Genomic DNA, 23,342 nt, shown 5'->3' with positions numbered 1-23,342 from the left:
ACTTCATTATGATCCTGAGCCAAGATAAAATGAAAATCTTAGTTAAGTTTTCATTGAAAGTCTTTGTTTAGTCACAAGTCTCAAACCCAGGGAGGGTTAATGATTCTACTTAGACTGCAGAATTAGGGAGCTAAACCTTTTCAAATCCAAGTACCACAGCCCTTGCCCAGCCCAGTCTTCAAGGTCATTGGAAATTATTGGATAAGCAGTTTGGTTAAAGAATTTTTTGTATGGTCACCCTAGAAGGTATTCAATACTAATAATACATTAAGCAATGCATTTTCAGATTTATGCAATCCTTACTGTCTCATTGACCCTCATGCAGGGTCAGAATCAAAGTCATTTGAAAGTGAAAACACATATTTGTATCAGACTGGAAAGCAGGCAAGAGATCCAGTTCCTTGGAATTTTTTGTTTCACATATGCTTGAAATAAAATGATAGTAATTGCACACATAAAGGGTTGTTTGTAGTTGTCACTACATTTATAAAGATTGTTTATGTAATGTTAAATATGATGCTACTTTTATGGTGTATCATTGTAAAATTGTACATGCACAAAACTACATTCATGTTTGCTTCCAAGTTGATGCTAAAGACAAGTTAGATATGACCTTGGGATATGTTGAAGCCATTCAACACCACATGCGACTTGGAACAAATATGAAGTGTTATAATTATTACATACTCCCTTTTACACTGTGCAGATATTTTTTCTGTGCATATTTTGAATGGAATGGACACAAACTGAGATTTATATTGGGTTTTTTTTGGGTGGGTAGGATGGGGATGGTATTGTAGTCTCATTCAATCAGATTCTCACTTTGCTGTGTGAGGTATCAAGAAGCATTCATATCAGAGCATAAAAAGCGTAATCAAAATATTACTATTACATGTACTAACATTAGTACCCCTACTTTGTTGAGGCTACCACATCATAGGAAATATATTATGTCATTAATTACACTGCAAGAAAAATTGGTACTTCTAACCTGGATCTGCAGGCCAAAATGGCTAAAATCCATGTGGATTAGAACTAAATTATAAACATTGAAAACTATTTATATTCAACACTCATTTTAACTAGTCTACATATCTATAACTTTTTCTGAATGATTGTGAAGTCTACAGATTCTGTCCTCAATCCAATTTTGCCGTATTGCATCACTCTTATATTCTTCTTTATAAATTTCTAAAGAGGTGTTGAATTGTTCTTTTTCTGGTCAGATATGCTTGGATGTTTAAAAGTCCCATCTGTTCAAAGAATTTTTCACCCAAAAGTCAACCTGTAGAAGTCCATTTTGCTGACATTTTCATTGAAAGTACAGACTGATCTGCTACCTAAGTTCATTATATTATCAATATAATGAATCAACAAGGCAAAGTTTCAATTTAAAGAAACTGGTCTGTTTTCTTGGAAATGGGTCATTAGTTGCTGTAAATAGAAAACTAGAAAGTACAAGTAACTCTATGATGGACAAATTAGCTCTTACACTATTCTTATGAATATCCTCAATTTTTATGATGAGTGGAATTAAAGCAATGATAATATAAATTACAAACACAACTTTTATTGCTTTATTTTTTTTTTTTACATACCAGAAAAGCGTAATCCACATACAAGTGAGCATAAGACATAATTCATTGAAAAAAGTGTAATGATTAGCATGTATGCAAAAAGTCATGTGAGAGGTCTGGTTGAAGCAAGACTAGGTGTATGAAAGCATATTCACACAAGATATCAAGAAACCATGTGAGAGATCTGGTTGAAGCAAGACGTGTGTGAAAGCATATTGACCTGATGTCAAGAAGCCATGTGAGAGATTTGGTTGAAGTAAGACAAGGTGTTTGAAAGCGTATTGACATGCAGACATCACTGAAAACCCCTAAGTAGTTCCACTTTGATGGAAATATAGATTGAGCATCTGTATTGATCAGCCTTGTTAAAATTAAAAGGGTATGTAACAAATTATTGTCCCCCACCTTTTTGTGAAAGCAGGTGACATTGTATCCATGTTTCTCCATCACTTTCAGTCATGCTTTAAAGTTTTGAGAACATGGGTATACACATACATCATAATATCTTTATGAATTTAGAGAATTATTATCCTTTTTTTACATCAAATAATAATTTTTAAGTTTGCTTTGGTTCTTTAGGGTTTAACACCACGTTTCAAGACAAAATAGGCCATACATGGCCTGTAAATTTAGTGGAGGAAGACTCGGAGAACCATCGACCCATGGGAAGCTACTAGCGATCTTTCTTGCAACCAACAACAGTCGAACTGAGACTTGAACTTGTGTGAGTGAAATGTAAAATCTAGTGCCATTGACGACTTTGCCACCCAGGGCCCCTAATAACATTTAGGATGAATGATGTTCTATATTATCTCTCCAAAATATGCATAATCTATATATACCTAGTCTTTATCTAGCAATAACAAAACTGAATACTTATTGACAGTAATGGGAGTGCTGTAGTTTTATTACTAGTAGCCGTCAATTTAAACAAAAATGTACACTCAGTGCACTGCCAAAGCTAAAAATATTCTCAAATAAATTTCTCGAGTTTTTGTGACACAAAAAAGATGGCACCATGTGCATCTTCTCTTGTCGAGATAATTTTATCACGATCAATTATGTTACCCTGTTCATTAGGGGGGCCCCCCCGAGTGGCTGAATGGTCTAAAGCACCCACCATTACGGATCACTGCCATCTCACCTCTGTCTGCATGGGTTCGAGTCTTGGCCTGGCCAATGTGGGTACGTGAGAAAGCTTGCCAGTACCTTCTATTGGGTCGGCGGTTCTTTCCAGTTCTTTCTCCACCATTTGTACTGTCCGCCATGTATAGCCTATCTTGTGCTGAAAAATGGCATTAAACACTACAACAACAACTGTTCATTAGGTATCTTCTTCAGTCAGTACAGCTTTTTAAATTTTTTTTAATGTATTGTCACTTGGAAAAGTATTGTCTTGCATAGCCATGAATTGGATGCTTTAGTCTTTGTTGGAAACAGTACTGTATTTCATCATAAATGGTGTGAAACCGTCATTTGAGAGGGTTAATTCCAGCCTCTCCTGCAGAACCAAATTACATCTCTGATCTTTATCATTAAAGTCTGAGATTTACACAACAGCACATAGTGTGTGACACTCTAAGGGTGAGCTGTGATAGGTCAGTATACATGTTGGCAGGTGCTCTTTTGTGTGCTGATGACAGTAGATAGAAATGTTGACAAGTTCTATTTCAAGTGTTCACATTTACTGATGTGATTACCTAAGCGAGAATATATATTTAAAATGCTAGCTGTGAATCAGAGTTGGAATACTAAGTTGTTCTATTCAGATTCGAAATTCATGGCTGATCTTTAATCGCCCCTGCTCTGCCCCGATAGTATGAAAGTACCACAAAGAAGATGCCCAGGAAGTTTAGGAAAACTATAATGTATATATAAACCTAAATAAATTGCTCTTATGATTGCGATCTGCTAAGATTACTTTAGCTGTTACTAAATATAGACAAGAGTACCATGAATGACACATTATACACATCCAGTTTTTATTAGTCCTCCATGTAGGTAACTAAAGAATTTTCTGTAGAAACCATTTTCCTTTCATGGCGACTTTGACTCCCAAACTGTTAGGCTTCTTCCTAAAACCAAGAGTGTAAGCCATATACAATATTTGGTACAGGTGTGTGATTCAGAACTTGAATTACTGTGCAGAAATCATTCTTCTTCTCTCTGTCCCAGTGACCTTGACCTTTAACCCCAAAAGTGATATGGTTTTTCATTACCCCAAAGTGTTAGACCTAAAGAGGTAACTGTTGATCGTGTACAATCTGGAATATTGACCAGAAACCTTTTATTTCTTTCATTCAGAATGGTCTTTACTTTGAGCTTTTGGCCCACACATCAGCAGGGTTTTCCTTACCCCAAATGCAAGCCATCCAAAATATTAGGTTACTGTCAATGGTGGACAACTTTAGACAGATTGACTGATGGAAATAGTGCACCTTATGATGTGTGCTTGAAGAAATGTTGAGCCACTTGTCAAAAACAGTTCTTCAGACTTTGACAACATTTTGTGGCATCAACTTTTAAAACGGTGTATAATGGATGCTGATCTGTCATCAAATGTGGCCATTGTTATTAAAAATAGAGGAAAGAAAACTTGAAGCAACTTCATGAAAATCACCCCAAAAAATGTGATCATATTTAACAGAATGAATAATGGCATGAGGATCTTTCAGATTTATACAAAAGAATAATGCAGATCCACCATTAGATGTGACTTATAAAAAAAAAACTTTAAAAAAACTTCTACAAAACTGCTGAACAGAATTTGATCATATTTGACATAAAACATTTTCTATCAAATAAGGCCATGCTCTCCACAAATAGAAAAACCTTGAAATTACTTCTCCAAAACCACTGAATTGAATTTGACCAAACAGAACAAAAAGCATCCAGACGTGAAGATTGTCCATATAAAAATGATGCCTAAGCCACAATCATAACAGAGCTACCAGTCCTAAGAAGATGAAACCCTCTTAATGACTTCTTCAAACTGCTGAACATGTCAGGATGATGAATAAAATTTGACAAATCCTTAGAGACAGCATCCTGGCATTAAGACCTTTTTAATTTACTCAAATGATGCCCAACTGTCAAATACACATAGTACTGTACAGAAACAAATGACCTGACCAGCATGAATTAGACCAAATTTGACAGCAAGCATTCTGGCATGGAGGGTTTTCATTGTTAATGCTGGTCCATCATCACATTACAGGTTGCCATTACTAAAGATGAAATTTTCAACTTCACAGATACCACTGAACAGAATTTGATACTACTAAACAGAATTTGACACTATATGAGAGAAAGCATCCCAACATGGAGAGCTTTCAATTTTATACAAATGATTCAAATCTGCCATAAAATATGGCTACAATTAGAAAAGAAACATTTAATATGTGTGAGTGTGTGATTTGGATTTTTAACCTAGCTTTAACAATTTGGCAGTCATATCGCTACGATGTCTGCAGTGTGACAGTTTATAGTGATGTCTAGCAATGGAGCATCATGCCACAGACATGTTGCATAATGTCCCACCCAGTCACATTATCCTGACACCAGGCCAACCAGTCCTAAGACTAACCTATTAATGCTGAGTGCCAACCAAGGCAGCTGTTAGTAGTATTTTTGTAAGTCTTTGGTATGACTCGGCCGACGATCGATCCTACGATCTCCCGCATCAGAGACAGATGCTCTAACCATTAGGCCACCGGAGCGGTCAAACATTTAATGACCTCTTCTGAAAAGCTGCTCAAGAAAATTCAACAAACTCTGAGACAAAGGACTGCTTTGAATGTTAATGATCAGTGCAAGGACTGCTCTGAATGTTGATGAACAGTACAAGGACTGCTTTGAATGTTAATGAACAGTGCAAGGACAGCTTTGAATGTTATAAATAGTTCAATGACTTCTTGAAATGTTAATGAATAGTGCGAGGACAGCTTTGAATGTTATGAATAGTTCAAGGACTGCTTGAAATGTTAATGAATAGTGCAAGGACCGCTTTGAAAGTTAATGAACGGTGCAAGGACGGCTTTGAATCTTAATGAACAGTTCAAGGACTTCTTGAAATGTTAATGAATAGTGCAAGGACAGCTTTGAATGTTAATGAACAGTGCAAGGACGGCTTTGATTGTTAATGAACAGTTCAAGGACTTCTTGAAATGTTAATGAATAGTGCAAGGACAGCTTTCAATGTTATGAATAGTTCAAGGACTGCTTGAAATGTTAATGAATAGTGCAAGAACTGCTCTGAATATTAATGAACAGTGCAAGGACGGCTTTGAATGTTATGAACTGTGCAAGGACTGCTTGAAATGTTAATGAATAGTGCAAGGACAGCTTTGAATGTTAATGAACAGTACAAGGAATGCTTTGAATGTTAATGAACAGTGCAAGGATGGCTTTGAATGTTAATGAACAGTTCAAGGACAGCTTTGAATGTTATAAACAGTTTAAAGACTGCTTGAAATATTAATGAACAGTACAAGGACTGCTTTGAATGTTAATGAACAGTTCAAGATGGCTTTGAATGTTATGAACAATTCAAGGACTGCTTGAAATGTTAATGAATACCGGTAGTGCAAGGACAGCTTTGAATGTTAATGAACAGTACAAGGACTGCTTTGAATGTTATGAATAGTGCAAGGATGGCTTTGAATGTTAATGAACAGTTCAAGGACTTCTTGAAATGTTAATGAATAGTGCAAGGACAGCTTTGAATGTTAATGAACAGTACAAGGATGGCTTTGAACGTTAATGAACAGTTCAAGGACTTCTTGAAATGTTAATGAATAGTGCAAGGACAGCTTTTAATGTGAATGAACAGTGCAAGGACTGCTTTGAATGTTAATGAACAGTACAAGGACTGCTTTGAATGTTAATGAACAGTGCAAGGATGGCTTTGAATGTTAATGAACAGTTCAAGGACTTCTTGAAATGTTAATAAATAGTGCAAGGACAGCTGTGAATGTTAATGAACAGTGCAACAGTGCAAGGACTGCTTTGAATGTTAATGAACAGTACAAGGACTGCTTTGAATGTTATGAACAATTCAAGGACTGCTTTGAATGTTACGAACAGTTTAAGGACTGCTTGAAATGTTAATGAACAGTACAAGGACTGCTTTGAATGTTAATGAACAGTTCAAGGATGGCTTTGAATGTTGTGAACAATTCAAGGACTGCTTGAAATGTTAATGAATAGTGCAAGGACAGCTTTGAATGTTAATGAACAGTACAAGAATGGTTCTGAATGTTAATGAATAGTGCAAGGACAGCTTTGAATGTTAATGAACAGTGCAAGGACTGCTTTGAATGTTAATGAACAGTACAAGGACAGCTCTGAATGTTATGAACAATTCAAGGACTGCTTGAAATGTTAATGAATAGTGCAAGGACAGCTTTAAATGTTAATGAACAGTACAAGGACTGTTTTGAATGTTATGAATAGTACAAGGACTGCTTTGAATGTTAATTAACAGTTCAAGGACGGCTTTGAATGTTATGAACAATTCAAGGACTGCTTGAAATGTTAATGAATAGTGCAAGGACAGCTTTGAATGTTAATGAACAGTTCAAGGACGGCTTTGAATGTTAATGAACAGTTCAAGGACTGATTGAAATGTTAATGAATAGTGCAAGGACAGCTTTTAATGTTATTAACTCAGTGTGAGCTTATGCATGCACATTTTGTTTCATGTACTTACAACCTAGATACATGTTTAATTTACATGGTTAATGTAGTTAGCCTGAGGAGTATAGCGCATACATGTGAAACTCCTGATGGGAGGTTTTCCTCCAGAAATGAGGTCTTTCTCCCATCCCTGAATGAAATCACACAAAATTACTGGTAATTTTTCCCCCATTGTTTTCACAGCTTGCTTCCTGTTAAGTAATTTACTGTAATACAGCCAGTGAGCATGTGACTGAACTGGCTTAATTAAGCAGGGCAAGATGATTAAGTTAATAATTTCAAGCAACGTAAAACAATTAACAACATACCATTGTTTCTGTCAACAGGGTTGGCTGGCTTCAGTGTTTGAATATTTGTAGACATGGTTTATACCAGGTGTGATTAGAATTTGGAAAGGATTAAAGAGATTAACTGATTAAGGTTGGATTACTAAATTACTGATTACTCAATTGGTATAAAACGATGGTCTGTTTTGCTTAGGTGTTTAAAAAAGTTTGTCAAGATGTCTAAACAAGTGTTATATCCAGTACTGAAATGCCAAATCTAATCAACTGAAATATCTCAAGAAATTCAATGATGGATGGACATGGGAATCTAAGTGGTTGGAATCAAGTTCAAAGGACATGAATATGCATTCTGCCTATCCTATAAAGGTGATTTTAAAATCTACGATGGCACACATAGATCACATCATGCAACATATTTAAAGCACATTAAACATGAAAGCAAATGTCTCCATTACCGAATTTCCCCGTTTGCAAAATCTGCATCAAATGTGGATAACAATGCATGTGCCAAGAAATTGTTTGCCAACTCTATAGCTGAACATAAATATCCTGTTGCACAAAAGTTTTCATACAATTGGACCAAAATGGATGAAAACAACTCGCATAATGATACAAGATTTGGGTCCTGATTTGGACGAAAAGTAGAAGACTTGCCACAGCGAGTAATGTGCCACTCTCATTGAAAATCCTCCCTTTTTTAAAGTCAAAACTCCCAACCAAATTTCACAAATCTGTTCTAAACTGACTTCTCTGTTCTGTCAGTGGTTTTTCCTCCAATTCTTTCTCATCCAGCATAAAAATGGTGTTAACCCAAAAAAAACAACCAAGGTGCACAAATTTTAACAGTGAATTGGCATAACAGTAAAATTTTATATTTTCCACATCGCTACATGCTGTTGTTTTTTTTTGTTGGTTTAATGCCATTTCACAAAGCAAGATAGGCTATACATGGTGGCCAGTATACCTGGTGGAAGAAGAACCCACTAAAATCCTGGTAAGAACCACTGATTCATGGGAAGCTGCTGGCAAGCTTTCTCACATAACCACATTGGCCAAGCCCGAGAGGCAAACCCACATGGACAGAGGTGAGATGCTTTGATCAGAAATGAATCAGTACATGCTGCATGTTTAAAAACAGATATCATTTCTAAAGTAGATAATGATAATTAAAACAAAAACTGGGAAAACATGTTTACATTATATTCTTTTGTATGGTGTAAAATTGATGCATGAGAACACAAATAAGAACCAATCATGCAGGAGAAAATATTTCCCAAATTTAAATTCTTCTGCCACCAAGGCTAAAGCCATACTTCACTAAACCACTGAAAAAATTAACAGAAACAAGTTTTGTTCTTGTTTATTTTATTGAATGTAAGATTTGAGATTTTACTGTAATTGTAATTTGTACAGACAAATTAAAAATAAATCTCTTATGATAGGCTATACAATTAGATCTTTTTAACATGGTTATAAACGGTATACCCCGTAAGGGTAGTAAATGTATTATAAATAGACACAAGTCTAATGGCTGACTCTTCCTTTAATGTACTATATCAGACTTGTCAAAGAAACAGATCCGGCTTAATTATTATTTCAATAGAATTATTAACAGAGTACATCATAATCAAGTTTATATTTACAGTGTATATCATAAATTAAGTTCATATACCTGAAAGAACATCTTACAGTAAACATTGTTTCCTTGTTGATTAAAAATATAATACCAACAAATGTCGTATCAATATTTATTGATCATATTCAGCTTTTTGTATCCTTAACATGCATTTATGAAATACTCACCTGATCACAATAAATTAGAAATACAACTACTACCTCACAAATCCATCCCTCAAATGCTTGCTTTTAGCAATAAAAGTGCTCTATGTTGTCTGTCAACTAAAATGGAAATATAAGAGTGATCTCCCCATGGGTAAAGGGACTGTCACCAAATCCTGCCTACACATCAGTTACAACTGGAGGGATGTGCATGCTCCACTAGGTTTCAATGCAACTCCAGGGAAGCTGTCAAAGTGCACACTTATTACAACCACGTAAGTAATTATTCAAAAAACATATTTCACTCTTAAAATTTACTTCAAATACATTACCATATCATAATGTATTAGATGAATAAGGTCAGAGGTGCAGGGAGTTGTATCATGTCACTCTGGATAAAGCTCGAAAGGTATGTAAATTGGCCTAATCTCATGAGATATGATCTAAAATTTAGCATGCAGGTATGTTTAGATACGACTTGTATAGAAAATTACCATTCCCATCCCCTACACTTTCAAATAAAGCAAAGAAAACCTTATTGTGAAACTGATAAATGACCCATGAGAGCAGCATGTTGTGCTATTGCTATAAGTCCCACAGGTCAAACCGAGTCATTTTGGATATAAGGTCTCTGTGGTAAACGTTTGAGAAAGTCATCACAGATTTCCATCTCACAAATTGGACAATGACAGTTAAGTACAGTTACACTTGAATGCCATGCTTGTTAGCAACTGCCCTAACCTTGTGACCTGATATGTGCAAGAAACTCATTTGGGTTTTTTAAATGTGGAGTGAACAATACAATGTACCCCTGACGGTAGGCCCTAATCTGAGATACTATCCCTTCTTGAAATTGTAGAAATAAATGAGACCTCAATATTTTCACCACTTTAAAGCCATTACAAGGGTCTGCAGATGCCGATGAAGCAAAAGGTTAAAGAGGTTTCATAGCAATGATTCCCCATGAGTGAAAGCCCATTCTTAGGAATGAAAGCAGGAGCCATCATAAGTGTAAGAGAACCATCTCAATGGAACTGCAGCAAGTCTGGATCAATTGCAAGGTATCTCATTCAAGCTGCTGTAGAAAGAAAGAGTCTGAATCGGGTTTTGCATGAGATGCGAATCATGGAGGTTCTAAATGTAGGTCTGAAAGGTTCTGTATGAAGGCCCTGTCAGACCCTGCAGCAGATTCCATTTAAACTGAGGGGGCCCCCGAGTGGTCGAGTGGTCTAAAGCACTGTTATAGATCACTGACATCTCACCTCTGTCTGCGTGGGTTCAAGTCTCAGATTCGGCAAATAATGTGGGTATGTGAGAAAGCTTGCCAGTAGCTTCTCGTGGGTTGGTGTTTCTTTCCAGGGTTTTCCGGTCCTTCCTCCACCTTTAATACTGGCCGCCATGTATAGCCTATCGTGTGCTGCAAAAATGGCTTTATATCCAACAACAACAACCATCTAAACTGGGTATGAGGTAAAATCCTTAAGTCGAGACAAATGAAAGTTCATCATCAGGTCATATAGGTCTTTATTTGGATGAAATTAGACAAATGACATGTGAAATCATCATCAGTGAAAACAGAATAAGAAAACGGCAAAAATATAGCTGAAGCATATTTCTCCATGTAAGAAAACACATTACAATTGCTTAAATGCTCAAAAGGCTCTGGTAAATTTCAGTTTTGCAAGGTCTCAACAAAAACCATGCTTTCTAACAAAAAAGTATTAAGTGATGTATTGAGAGAATTTGACCCCAATATATGTACCAATGATATTAGTCTTGTCTGACTTCCATCTTACTGGTCAGACAATTTTGAATACTTTCTGTGCTCAAAAAGAAGTTTGGGAGGGTTGGATCTGCAAGGTAAGGGTTGTATTTCTGACGTATTGTGATCGGATAGCGTACCTGAAAAAGGAACATGTTACTGCTAATGGCAATAAAACTTCAGCCCTGGAACATACCAGGACACATACTCGAAAAATCAACGTCAGACAAGTCATATTGTACATATTCAGCTTTAAAAAGCTGGATAATAAGTGTGAGCAAATATACCATTCACATAATAAGTATGCAATACTTTGTTTTATATTCTTTGCCCGAGTTCATATCATTCATGCCTACCATACAAAAGTATACAGATATATCACTATAGTAGTGTCTCGGCATATTATATTTACTGGGAACTGAGGCTATGATTTAAATGATTCAAATCTTTCCAACTGCTAAAAAAAGACTCTGACCTGCAGTCACACAATGCACCAGCCGATCATGGTCCATGTTGTTTGTTCTACTGAGTGCTTTTAACAAACTACATAGATCAAAATCTCCAGGGGCATTATGGGATGGCAAATCTAGGTCTGTGGACTTTACAGTTGGACTTGACTTGAAAGCAAACTACAATAAATGTACATAATTGCCTTGGGCAACAGTCTTTACTTGGAAAACTGCTTTTGCAATTCTCCCATTGCTTTACCATAAAATGATACACATGTGAAAATTAAGTTCTTTACAGTGTATGTGATGTTGAGGGTTGACCTATAAAAGTTCATGCAAAGAGGATGCAGCCATTACAAAATACTTTCACAATCAACCTTAAAGTTTGGTGTACTTTCTTTCACACACCTTCTTAAGCAAAAACATTTGATAATATAAGCAACTTTTAAGTCAAAAGGGATTACTTCAACTCCAGCACCATGATATGTTTATGAATATAGAATAGGCCTTACAAACCCTCAATCATGTAAGAAGAGGCGACCAATGCAGCAACCTTTTGGCCCTGTGAGGCATTTCATGATGATGTTCAGCTGTCTTGAGCTTTTCAAAAGATTACAGTTTCTATTTGCATGTGGGGGCTTTTGGTGTGTGATTTGTATTTTGAAGGTTTTCACCCTTTTTGCCTTTATTTTGTATGTCTTTTTGGTATACCTAAATTATATGGTCTGGATTGTGCTGATGTGCCAGTAAACCCTATGTATCTATCTTTCTATACATACATACATACATACATGGCTGGATTTTCCTTCATTTACTATGAATTATTATATTTTGCAATATACAAATTTCTGTCGATTTCATGATTGCTACTTATCCATGAAATTTAAAAATTCAATGAATTATCGTACTGTGGAAGCTATATTCCTTCCTTCCCCAGTCCATGACTTCAATTACCAACAAAAACATGATTTTTTCAAGAAATCACAAAAATTAATACTGATAAACATAAATTAATTCACAGTTTTGTTTATATACATCACCAATCCAGCAAAGTATGTCAGGGTACATGTTTAAAAATTGTCATAAACAAGATCACTTTACTAAGGACTATTCCTTTAAACATACACCATATCCAGGGAAGTCATTGTTTTTTTAAAATATATTCCAGGGTACTCAGATTACCCAAAGAGTTCATATGAAAAACAATACAAAATTCTAAACTAGTATCTATGGGTGACCATTCTACACTAAAAGTGCCTTCCCTGGGTCCCGTGTATATTTTACTGGAACAGCCCTAACACAACAGCTGTCCCATGTGCAATTCTAATTTGCCTGCAAAAAAATACATTAAAAAAATATTAAAGGCCATTATAGCTTACTTGATAATTAACCAGACTCCTATCCTCATCAGACTCAAATTTCATTTACTACATGTATAGACTGAAAGAGAGGTATCAAGTGATTAAAGATCTAAAGATAAAAATGATTTTTTAATTTTAAAAAAAAAATAAAAAACTTTACTGAAAAATCATGACAAAGGGTACAGTGGCTCAGAATATGTCCTAAGCTGTACGTATTTTACTCTATCATCACTTTTCACTATACGATACTGTTGACTCCACCAGCATTGGTTAACCCTTCTGAAATTGACAATTTAAGTGATCCGATATACATGGTGTGCTTACTGATGAATATGCTGGATCTTCTCATAGCTGAACACTATGCTTTGTAAAGATGAAGGAACTCAATTTCCAAAGACTAAATAACTGCCAATTCAACTGAATATCACCTGTGACATAATAACTAAGGATTTCTGTAAATGGTTTCCCATTTGAAAAACAAACCGAGGAATGGCATTTCAGAACCAGGCTTTCAAAACTCAACAGAAAAAATGCCACATTTTACACACTTGTATCCATAATGATTGGGTTGGTTTAGTGTTTTATGACACAGCAACACAAATATGAAATTTAATGCTGAGGTAGACAACCCAAGCTTTGTCACAGCTCAGCTGACCATTTAAGCCTCTCAATATTTTAAAATATATTTAAGTATCCTTATAATCTGGGGGCCCAAGATGGATACATTTCTTTGCTTTAAGAATCACTAAACACATCTCATGTCAACTTGAGTTTGAGTCTCAGCTCAACTAATGTGGGCACGTGAGAAAGCCTGGCTGTACCATCACTTGTCGGTTAATGGTTCTTCCCTTGTTCTTCCTCCACCAAATATACTGACCACAAAGCATGGTGTGCATTTGCTGAACAATGGAGTTAAACGTCACAAAAAAAACAAAACCACTTATAATCTCTTTATTATAATTTCATTTGGAAAGTTTTTATAATATGCTCTGCACACAACAGTGAAGCCTTCTTTCTTACAGCAATGCGGTGAATCCAAAAAGTGCTGGCCATACATTTTCAATCACAACAAAGCAAGAGTTTTAATTTCTCTTGGACAAAAAGGCATTTATGAAAGCTGTTCATGCTACATGCAGTCTATAAAAATTCCATGAAGAGAAAAGGCACAGATAAAAACGAAAATAATATCATTACTAAAACAATTAAAGAGAATGTTGATTTGAAGGTTTTTGTACCATGAAATCTGTATGTGATATTTTATGACTAGTTTTATCTTTTCTTGTATTTATACAGCCATATGATATTTTTCAGACTTGTGAAACAGATCTCAAAAAACTACTTCAATGACAAATGGTTTAAGATCCAATCTTATTTCATCACAAAATTCCTTATAAATAATATGCTAATCGACTGGTACTCAAAGATTTGCACTGTACATGCCTGTGTTAAGCTACTCAACCATTGTTACTGTAATATACCAATGTGTCAACCTTCTCAACCACCTGTACTGCACATTTGTCAACCTTCTCAACTACCTGTACTACATATTTGTCAACCTTCTCAACCACCTGTACTGCCCATTTGTCAACCTTCTCAACTACCTGTGCCATATATGGCAATGTGTAATACACATCAAACCATGGATGTTTTTGATGCAAAGGGTTATAAAAAAATATGCTAATTTACAACTGTCTAATATACTGTCAGACCTGGGTGTACAATCAATTTGAACACCCTTATCTCTTTCCTATGCAATCAATATTTTGAATCTTTGAAAGCACATTGGAAGTAATTGTCATGATACTTGCTGAATTTCTCTCTTTTGGGTACACAAAATTATTTCTAGATACAGTGTATGTGAATGATATATATAAAAAGATAGGTATTAAAAACAATAGTTGATGATATTTCAATTATCAATGAAATATCTCCACTTTTAATTTTCAATGTTATTACTGCAACAGTTTGTAATAAAAAAAATTTGAAAAAAAAATCATTGGTCTCCAGAAATATTGCTTTATTGCTGGTTACATTATCAAGACACTGTGATGTCAATGAATTTATGATTATATAATAAAAACCACATCCTCAAGGGGTTTAATATTGTCACTATTTACATCCAAGGCCATTTGTGTTCTCTAGCATGTGAGGGGAAAAAAACAAGGATGTTCCAACTGGGTGTCCATTGTCTGCAAGAAATCGTATATATAAAAATACTTTTATTTGATATCATATTATGTGCCAGGTACTCTTCTCCCACTTTCCCAAACATCATAAAATGTCTTCCTGATGCTGAGATTTTTAGTATCTTTCTTAATGCTTTCTTTGCAACGAAGAATTTTTCACAGAAAGGTAGGATTAAAACAGTCATTATGTCTTGAATTCTCCCGATAACAGTCTTTCTTTACCAATGAGGAAATTTTGAGGATTTCTTTAAATGTGTGCAATTCCTCAACTCTTTTGTTCAAGAATTAAAAGCTTCCAGGAGTTCAATTTAATATTAAAAAGGTGATTTTGCATCATTTTGAATATTTCTACTTCTCAAAAAACTATGGATATTGTCTTAAGTACTGTATATAATCGCTTATATGTCCAACTGCAAAATGAAAAAACCCAGATCTGCCTTCGCCTAAAGCACAGGCAGTTTGTAAAGAGTAATCAGGAGAACAAACACCACAGACCCAGGTCTGCAGGTGCATTTTGCTATGGCAGATCAAGATCTCTTGTTTGCAGTTAGACTTGACTTAAAAGCAAGTATCGATGGTATCATAATGATGATCATGTCAAATCTCAATCTTCTGAGAAATTTTGAGACATGTAGTGGGACTGGATCATTACAGTACACAATTACAATGTGTAAACTGGGGCCTAGATCTATCCTGCATACAGTTACATCTGTAACTGGGGCCTGGATCTATCCTGTATACAGTTACATCTGTAACTGGGGCCTGGATCTATCCCTTATACATTTACATCTGTAACTGGGGGCAAGATCTATCCTGTATAATTACATATGTAACTGGAGCCTAGATCCATTATATACAGTTACATCTGTATCTGGGGGCCTAGATCTATCCTGTATACAATTAAACATGTAACTGGGATCTTGCTCTTCCTGTATGCAGTTACATATGTAACTGGAGCCTAGATCCATCTGTATACAGTTAGATATATAACTGGAGCCTAGATCTATTCTGTATCCAGTTACATATGTAGCTGGAGCCTAGATCCATCCTATAGACTGATATGTAACTGGTGCCTAAATCTATTCTGTATACAGTTACATATGTAACTGGAGCCTAGATCTAGCCTATAGACAGTCAGATATGTTACTGAGGCCTAGATCTGTCCTATCTTCAACTGTGTATCACACAGCAGCAAATACTCTCTAATTGAGCAACATGTTCAACTTTGCTTCAGTGTGAACAGAACTGCAATAATCTTAAAATTCCTCTAGTTTTGGACACTGCACTATGATTCAACCTTAATTAGCGTTTTCAATAAAATCTGTCAACTGACTGAATAATAATTACCTATGTTGAACAAATTACTTTGTGATCATATATTTGCAAATGAAAATGTATGATTTATAACAAATCTTATAATGCAAGTACAAAAATGCAACATTCAAAATGTCACCATTGTTATTTTTGCTTTGTCACCATGTGTTGACTGGCTTTGTCATTTTATTAAACAGGTGCCTCCAAAAATGTTAGGAACTGAAATATTACGTGCTAATAACCAGTCAACTTGCCAATATAACAATGTTCGGATCTTGTATACTAGCTTTTTGTCTGATCAATGATCAAATCAATATTAATTCATACATTTTCCTCTGCAAATATATTCAACAAATCTTTGGTTTACATTAGGTAATGATTATTTTTTAATCTTTTAATCAAATTTCAAAATTAACTGCTACAAAAGCTATATAATGATGGAATAAGAAAAGATGAATAAAATCTGTGGTTGTCAGAGGAGAGTCTAAAATGAATTTTATACATGTATTATATACATGTTTGTCCATGCTGACCATAAGAATCTAATTCTGTGTGTACAACATAGATTTTAAATGAAGTCCTGCATGTTTCAAAATCAAAATCTACTTGACATAATATAAATATACAATATAAACTATATAAATGCCAAGTGCTCAATTCATAAGTGATGACTACAACATAGCCATAATTGCAAATAGGAAAACTTTACTTGTAGAAAAATGTAAAGATGAAAAAGGGGTAAACTACAACATTAAGTCTGGAATGGCAGAAGCTGAAAGACAAAAACAAAGCTACACTCTCTACTAGATAAAGCATGAAGCCAATGCAATACAACATTCTGTGCTATCTCTGACCTTTCATAATGCATTGACAGGAACACACAAATTCAATCCAATTTTTACATTTTTATATATCAAATGAGGACAATAAATTAAACATTCCATCTGATATGTATCACTCATGTCCCCAATCTCAATCAAGCCTCTCGTCTTGAGCTAGAAATCACTTAAGAGATATGTGGGTTAACACCAATTATATTGGAAAAGTAAAACTGAAGTTTTAAAAATAAATTGTTTACAACTGAATGCAAAGGTGAAATTTGGTAAGGATAGAAACTAATTTACCATGTAACTAATGCAAAATATTTATTGGTTTCTACATATATTTTCTTTTCCTGTATTACCAACATTTCCTTTTGGTATAAATTATGATCTACCAATTATTGTTTATTTCTTTTATTCTTTATTTACTTTATTAGTTCATTCATTTACTTTTTATTTCTCCATTATGCCTCTATTATGCATTGATTAAGTCAAAGTTTTCTTTTATTTATCCAATTATTTACACAAAACCTTAACAGCAATGTTAACAAGGATTCATGAAACTGAAAGACTGGAATAGACACAATGCCTTTCAGTAATCAATTTAGAAACAATAAGGGAATATTTATTTGACTAAAAAACCGTGTACAAAGGTCATTTATTTTGAAAATCAGCTCAATCTGCTCACCCCCAAACAAAAAGCCAATTATAAAGTCAATAGCTTAGTAAAGACAGTTTTACTGTTTGCAAAAAGTCTTTTCTTCCTTATTTTCAATTATTAATAAAAACTGTTACTTTGTAAGATATTTTTATAGTTATTAATTGAAAATAAGGTAAAACCAGTAAGAGTTAAATTGTACAATATGGACTTTCACTCTTCAACAACAATCCAAGATATCAAGATAAAATTTAATTGCTGAATACACAGAATCCATTAAATATGCTTTTTTTTTAAACAAAATTTTTTTGTTAGTTTTAGTATTTTCAGATATGCATTAAATGACCAATAAATAGAACTGGCTCCATTATTTTGCAATTTTTTCAGAAATGAATCTTTTTACTGTCAAATAATGTATGCATTATGTCAAAGGATCTCAGATTTATACAGAAAATGTATGTCCACAAATATAATAAACTCAACTCATTTGTAAATAAAACTAATAAATGTCTAGTCATGCAAGGTACAGCATACCATCCCTATTTGGGAATAATAAAGTACAATGAACCTTGACAAAGTTACTAGTCATACCAAAATAAGTGGCCACAAAAATATTCCCATGTTAGAAAACTCCAGAGACTTTTGTAGTAAATTTATATCATCTGAAATACAGTTTTTAAAATCCGCAGCCATTTGTAGTAAATTTATATCTTTTAAAATATATAACAGACAGTTTTAAATATATTCATTCTCTATATGTAGGAAAATCAAATCTTGTACTGAAAAAAAACATCTACTGAAGTCATTGATACTTGTATATAACATTTTAGAGCAAAAATCTCCAAAAGCCTACATTATGAGTTTACATAAAAACAATACAGCTGAAAAAAATTCCATTAAAAGTCAAATTTTTGGTCATGCTATTGAAAATTTCTGAGGGGCCTGTTTGGGATAAGTCAGTGTCTGGCAACATAAAAAAGCTGGACACCTGCAGATTTATGACTTTGATTCCCTGCTAGAAAATAAAATACAAATACAAATATGAGTAATTTCAACAGAAGTTATCAGGAGCTTAAATACTACCACTAATATTCAAAATAACTGCCAGCAGGTGTATATAACAGTCAAAGCTATTGTCCAGTGTTTCACACACCCTAAGTGCAGTACACTTCAGCCTCAAATGGCAGTAAAGGTAAAAGAGGTCACTTAACTTTGCAAAGTTCTTTGCATGATTCATACATTGTATAATAATATTCAAGTAGAGCTTCTATTCTGACAAGGAATAGAAATCCATCTTGTGAAAAACAGAAAAACAGAAAATTGAAAAGCTACAGAAACTGAAGGATGTACTAAATGTTTAACATTTATACAACAGAATCAAATATTTGAAGGCCTCGAATACTATAGAAATTTATTTGAGATATTTTGGGGCATCATAAATCAACAGATGCATTCACTGTGCTGCTTTTCTAATTACATTCACTGGTATGAAAAAAATACAATATCTCCATTACTATCAAGAGGCCTTAAGGTTTTATGCTGTTCAAGAAAGATTGGACTTGTAATAAATAAATTATATTTTTGTTGAGATATATAAGACTAGATAGACTGATCATTATTATTTTTCTGCTGAAACAAACTCACCTCGAAATGTTAATACTAGATGCAGAAAATGTAGGAAGAATATTCAACTGAACATTCTTAAATTTTGTTATGTAAAGTGAAACTGTTTGAATATTAAAAGGAAAAATTAACTTAGTACTGCAACTTTATTTTGGATGTTGCTGAAATCAATGGACAAGTAATATATTCTTCAGGACAAGTGATTTTTCAAAAAGCCACTTATCCAGTACAAATGGCAATAAAAAAAAGAAATGTTCAGCCCTGATCACACAAAAGGAAAGTTTTTTAAGTTGACATATGTCTCCATATTTTCATAACAAGTTATATAAAAGATAAACTGTTCAAAATGCAGAGCATCAAGAAACACAATTCCATTAAATGTAACAAAATGTCATGCAGCCTGTCACTTACTACAAAAGACTGGGTTTTTTAAAAGTGGGAACTTTTTGTTGGCAACTTAATGTGTTTGATATAATCACTGTGACTACAATATTACCTACAATCTGTAAGAATACAATTGTATGATTTAAAAAAAATACACGTGATTTAGTATTAAATATATTGCATAGGAATGTTTATTAATTAATAATTGATTGAATGAATTCATAAGTGTTGTTCCATTTAAATACACATGGTACTGAGGGAAGGCACATTTTAAAAAATATATGCCAGGGTACTCTGATTACACAAGAGTTTATATGGAAATGATACAAAGTTTTAAATGCATCTATGGGTGACTACTCCACATAGAAAGTGCCTTCCCTAGCTCCCACATATATTTTATTTTGAACAGCCCCAATCCTCATACATAAATATTAGAAATTCATGAAAATCAGGTTTTCAACTCTTGGCAGTTAAAAAAAAATCATTCATATTGTATTAAAGTCATTCATACTTTACTAAAAGAACAATGTCCACATTTTATTATGAAAATTTCCATAGTAAAAATTTTCATTTTAATCCACTACAGAATCATGAAGCAAGATTTAGACAAAGCTTTTCTCACTTCTACTGTAATGTCAAAGAAACACTATTTCAAGAGGTTACAAATAAAACTTAGAAAACTTAGGAGTATGTGCTAAAAAAAAATCATTAAAATAGAACATTCAAGAATTTTTCATGACACATGAGTTCTCCTTCTACGAATGAATTTATTTTCCAAACAATACATGTTTCCAAAGAATTTTTATTTGGAAGCAATTCACTAGAAGTTAAATGGGATATTCCATGGTTTTCTGGGATGCAGCAGTAAAACTAAGAGTTTCAATAATTTTCTTCAGATATGTCTGTATTTTTTACCCCAAGAGAAGGTTTATGGTTCATGAGCATACTTTGTCCTCACCTGCAGCTTGTATGTTTAGAATCTAGTTGGCATCAAACATGGGAAGTAAATTCAATTCTTTCATTTCAGCTCATAAATTACAAAGTACAAGAAATCACCTGCACTCTGTGGCTGCACTTTTTTTTTACACCTGATGCTGAAAAATGCATTTCACTTGCACCTTAATGAAATAAAGCATTGATAAGTGCATTGTCTGACAATGTGAACATCTGTATGTGAACCATCCAGAAGGGGCTAATTTGTAATAAATACATTTTCATCATTTATTATATTTTTATTTTAAACTGCCCTTAATTCACTGCACTTCAAAAATGCTGATAAACTGATAGAGGTCTTCTAACTGCAGCACCAAATACTAACTGGACTTCTAGAGCAGATCCATCAATGAGTTGTTCAGTCTGAAGCCAGCATCATGAATGTCCCATCAATATATGCAGCATTACTACTGCTACAGCCAACAGGCTCTTTCCTCTTTAAAAACAAATGATCAAAAGTAGTTCATCCTGCCTCTATCCTGGAGAAGCTTTATCAACAAAAGTGGCTTATGCTGTCTTATCACCAAAAGTGGCTCATGCTGTCTGTATCCTGGAGCAGCTTTATCATCAAAACTTATGATACAAAAATCCATCAGAATCTGCATTCCATCATCACAGAGTTTTGTGGTGGTATTATCACAATTCATTTGTCTCTTACAAGAGTCTTGTCTTTGTATGCACACTACAAATAACTGTCCCAAAGAAAATATTAGTATAGCAGTCTTATGGCAAAATAACTGAGGTGTTCTGAATATCAGAAAATGAAAACAAAGAATGGCCATTATTTTGGTATCTAGTTATCATTCTATCTGTTATAGTTATCATTCTATCTGTTATAGTTATCATTCTATCTGTTCATGAAAATCTTCATGAAACTGCCCATCTCCATATGCCAGTACCATTATGGTAAATTATTTAGACTATACTGTATGCATGGTGATTGCAGAAGCTTGCAGTACACTGAACACAAAGTAGTAGTTATGTCCCTTGTCACAAAATGGAAGTTATATCCCTTGTCTGCTGCTGTTCCACTTCTTATTCTTATCCAGAACATAGGAAAAAAAATGAATCTTTTAAGAACGAAGGCCATATTAGTTTCCCTGACAAGGGGAGCCAGGTTTTTGCATAGAAAGTCATAGACTATAATTAAAGGAGTTTACACGAGTAAACCTGTGAATTTTCAACAGGAAATATGTAAAATCTGTAAGCTTGTCTTTCTACACATCAGAAACCCGGCTCAGTTGTCGTTGTCATTGTCCTGGAGGTGGTGGAGGGGGTGCTCTTCGTGCTGAAAAGAAAGCGCCCAATGTAAAATAAAAAGGTGACATCTGACTTCATGCAAATCATAACACAATAAGAAGTTACATAATAGGTTATTTTAGTGGTGAAATATTTATTAGGTTCTGATTTAGATCACAGAAATAAATCTGATTAGGATTTCTTATCTTATAAAAAAAGCAAACCCAAACACTTTTATCATCTTATGCAAAAATTGCAACAAAACAATCCTCCATATGCTTGATGAGGACATCTTCATTTTCAGCATACATCGTAAGAATAACTCAAAAGTTACTAATGACAGTATCAAAATATACATTTCTTCCTTCTGAAGGACAACATTATCTTTAATATGTCAAATAAATTCATCTAGTGCTAATATTGAAAGATGCATTGCAAAGGGTATTGCTCTAAGCAATTTGATTCACAAGACCACACAAATGTTGGAAAATCATCAGTGTTTCCCACTACCCCCATTTTTTATCACATACCCCCAAATATTTAATCTGACCCTGTTAAAAAATTCTGGTTTGTTTTTTCTTCAATCCGAGCTCTAGTCTTACTACATGGGGATATGCTGAAAATCACTCTTTCAAGGTCTCATCAATACAAAACAGTTGAATGAAATGCAATATTCCTTTTCCAAAATTATGTTGCTGAAAGTCATGCTAGAAGAATGAATAATAAGGGTCACAACTCTTCCAAATGATAAAGTGGGAAACTATAACTCATACAAGTTCTCTTCAATACAAAGTTGCACACAAATTTGGATGAAATGCAACAATGCTTAGTTGGCTGCAGAAGCCAATATCTGGAGGGTGAGCAATCCTGGGATATAACTTCTGGAAATGATGTCAATGAATGGTGAATATCAAACACACTCAAGATGTCAACAATCTGAAGCCACATGTCAAATCTGATTGAAATCCAAGAAAGTTTGACAAAGTTTACCGCCTGAAATAAATGTTTAAATGACATGCTTTCAGGGGTACATAAATTTTTCAAATGAGATATAAACTCATAAAGGCACATGTCAGTGTAAGAGATAATGTTCATATTAAAGGTTCACAAATGATGCTTATTACAGGAAACATAATGTAAAGATATGAAGGTGATTGTCAGGGGAGATAATTATCCAAGAATATTCCCACTGAAGGACTAACAAAGAATGTT

At 34.2% G+C, this 23,342-nt stretch overlaps 1 protein-coding gene across 2 annotated transcripts in view; it reads right to left on the bottom strand.

Moving 5' to 3' along the window:
- Positions 1–8,909: 8,909 nt before the first annotated feature.
- Positions 8,910–23,342, bottom strand: part of LOC149779610 (uncharacterized) — an 82,245-nt gene continuing 67,812 nt past the window's right edge. The window contains exons 7-8 of one of the 2 annotated variants that reach the window (XR_016415682.1): positions 14,469–22,179; positions 8,910–14,435 (exon numbers count right to left, since the gene is read on the bottom strand). Coding sequence is in view for 1 of the 2 variants with exons in the window: in XM_089940400.1 (XP_089796526.1) it covers positions 22,142–22,179 (38 nt within the window). In the remaining variant the exon portion in view is untranslated. Of the gene's footprint in view, positions 22,180–23,342 lie in introns of both variants that reach the window. The other variant, XM_089940400.1, reaches the window with a different exon arrangement.

This window comes from Sinohyriopsis cumingii, chromosome 17 (genome assembly GCF_028554795.1).
Source record: "Sinohyriopsis cumingii isolate HCF-2022 chromosome 17, ASM2855479v2, whole genome shotgun sequence".
In the NCBI taxonomy this organism is placed as follows: domain Eukaryota; kingdom Metazoa; phylum Mollusca; class Bivalvia; order Unionida; family Unionidae; genus Sinohyriopsis; species Sinohyriopsis cumingii.
Note: the sequence above shows the minus strand (reverse complement) of the source record. Positions and strands in the feature narration are given on the sequence as shown.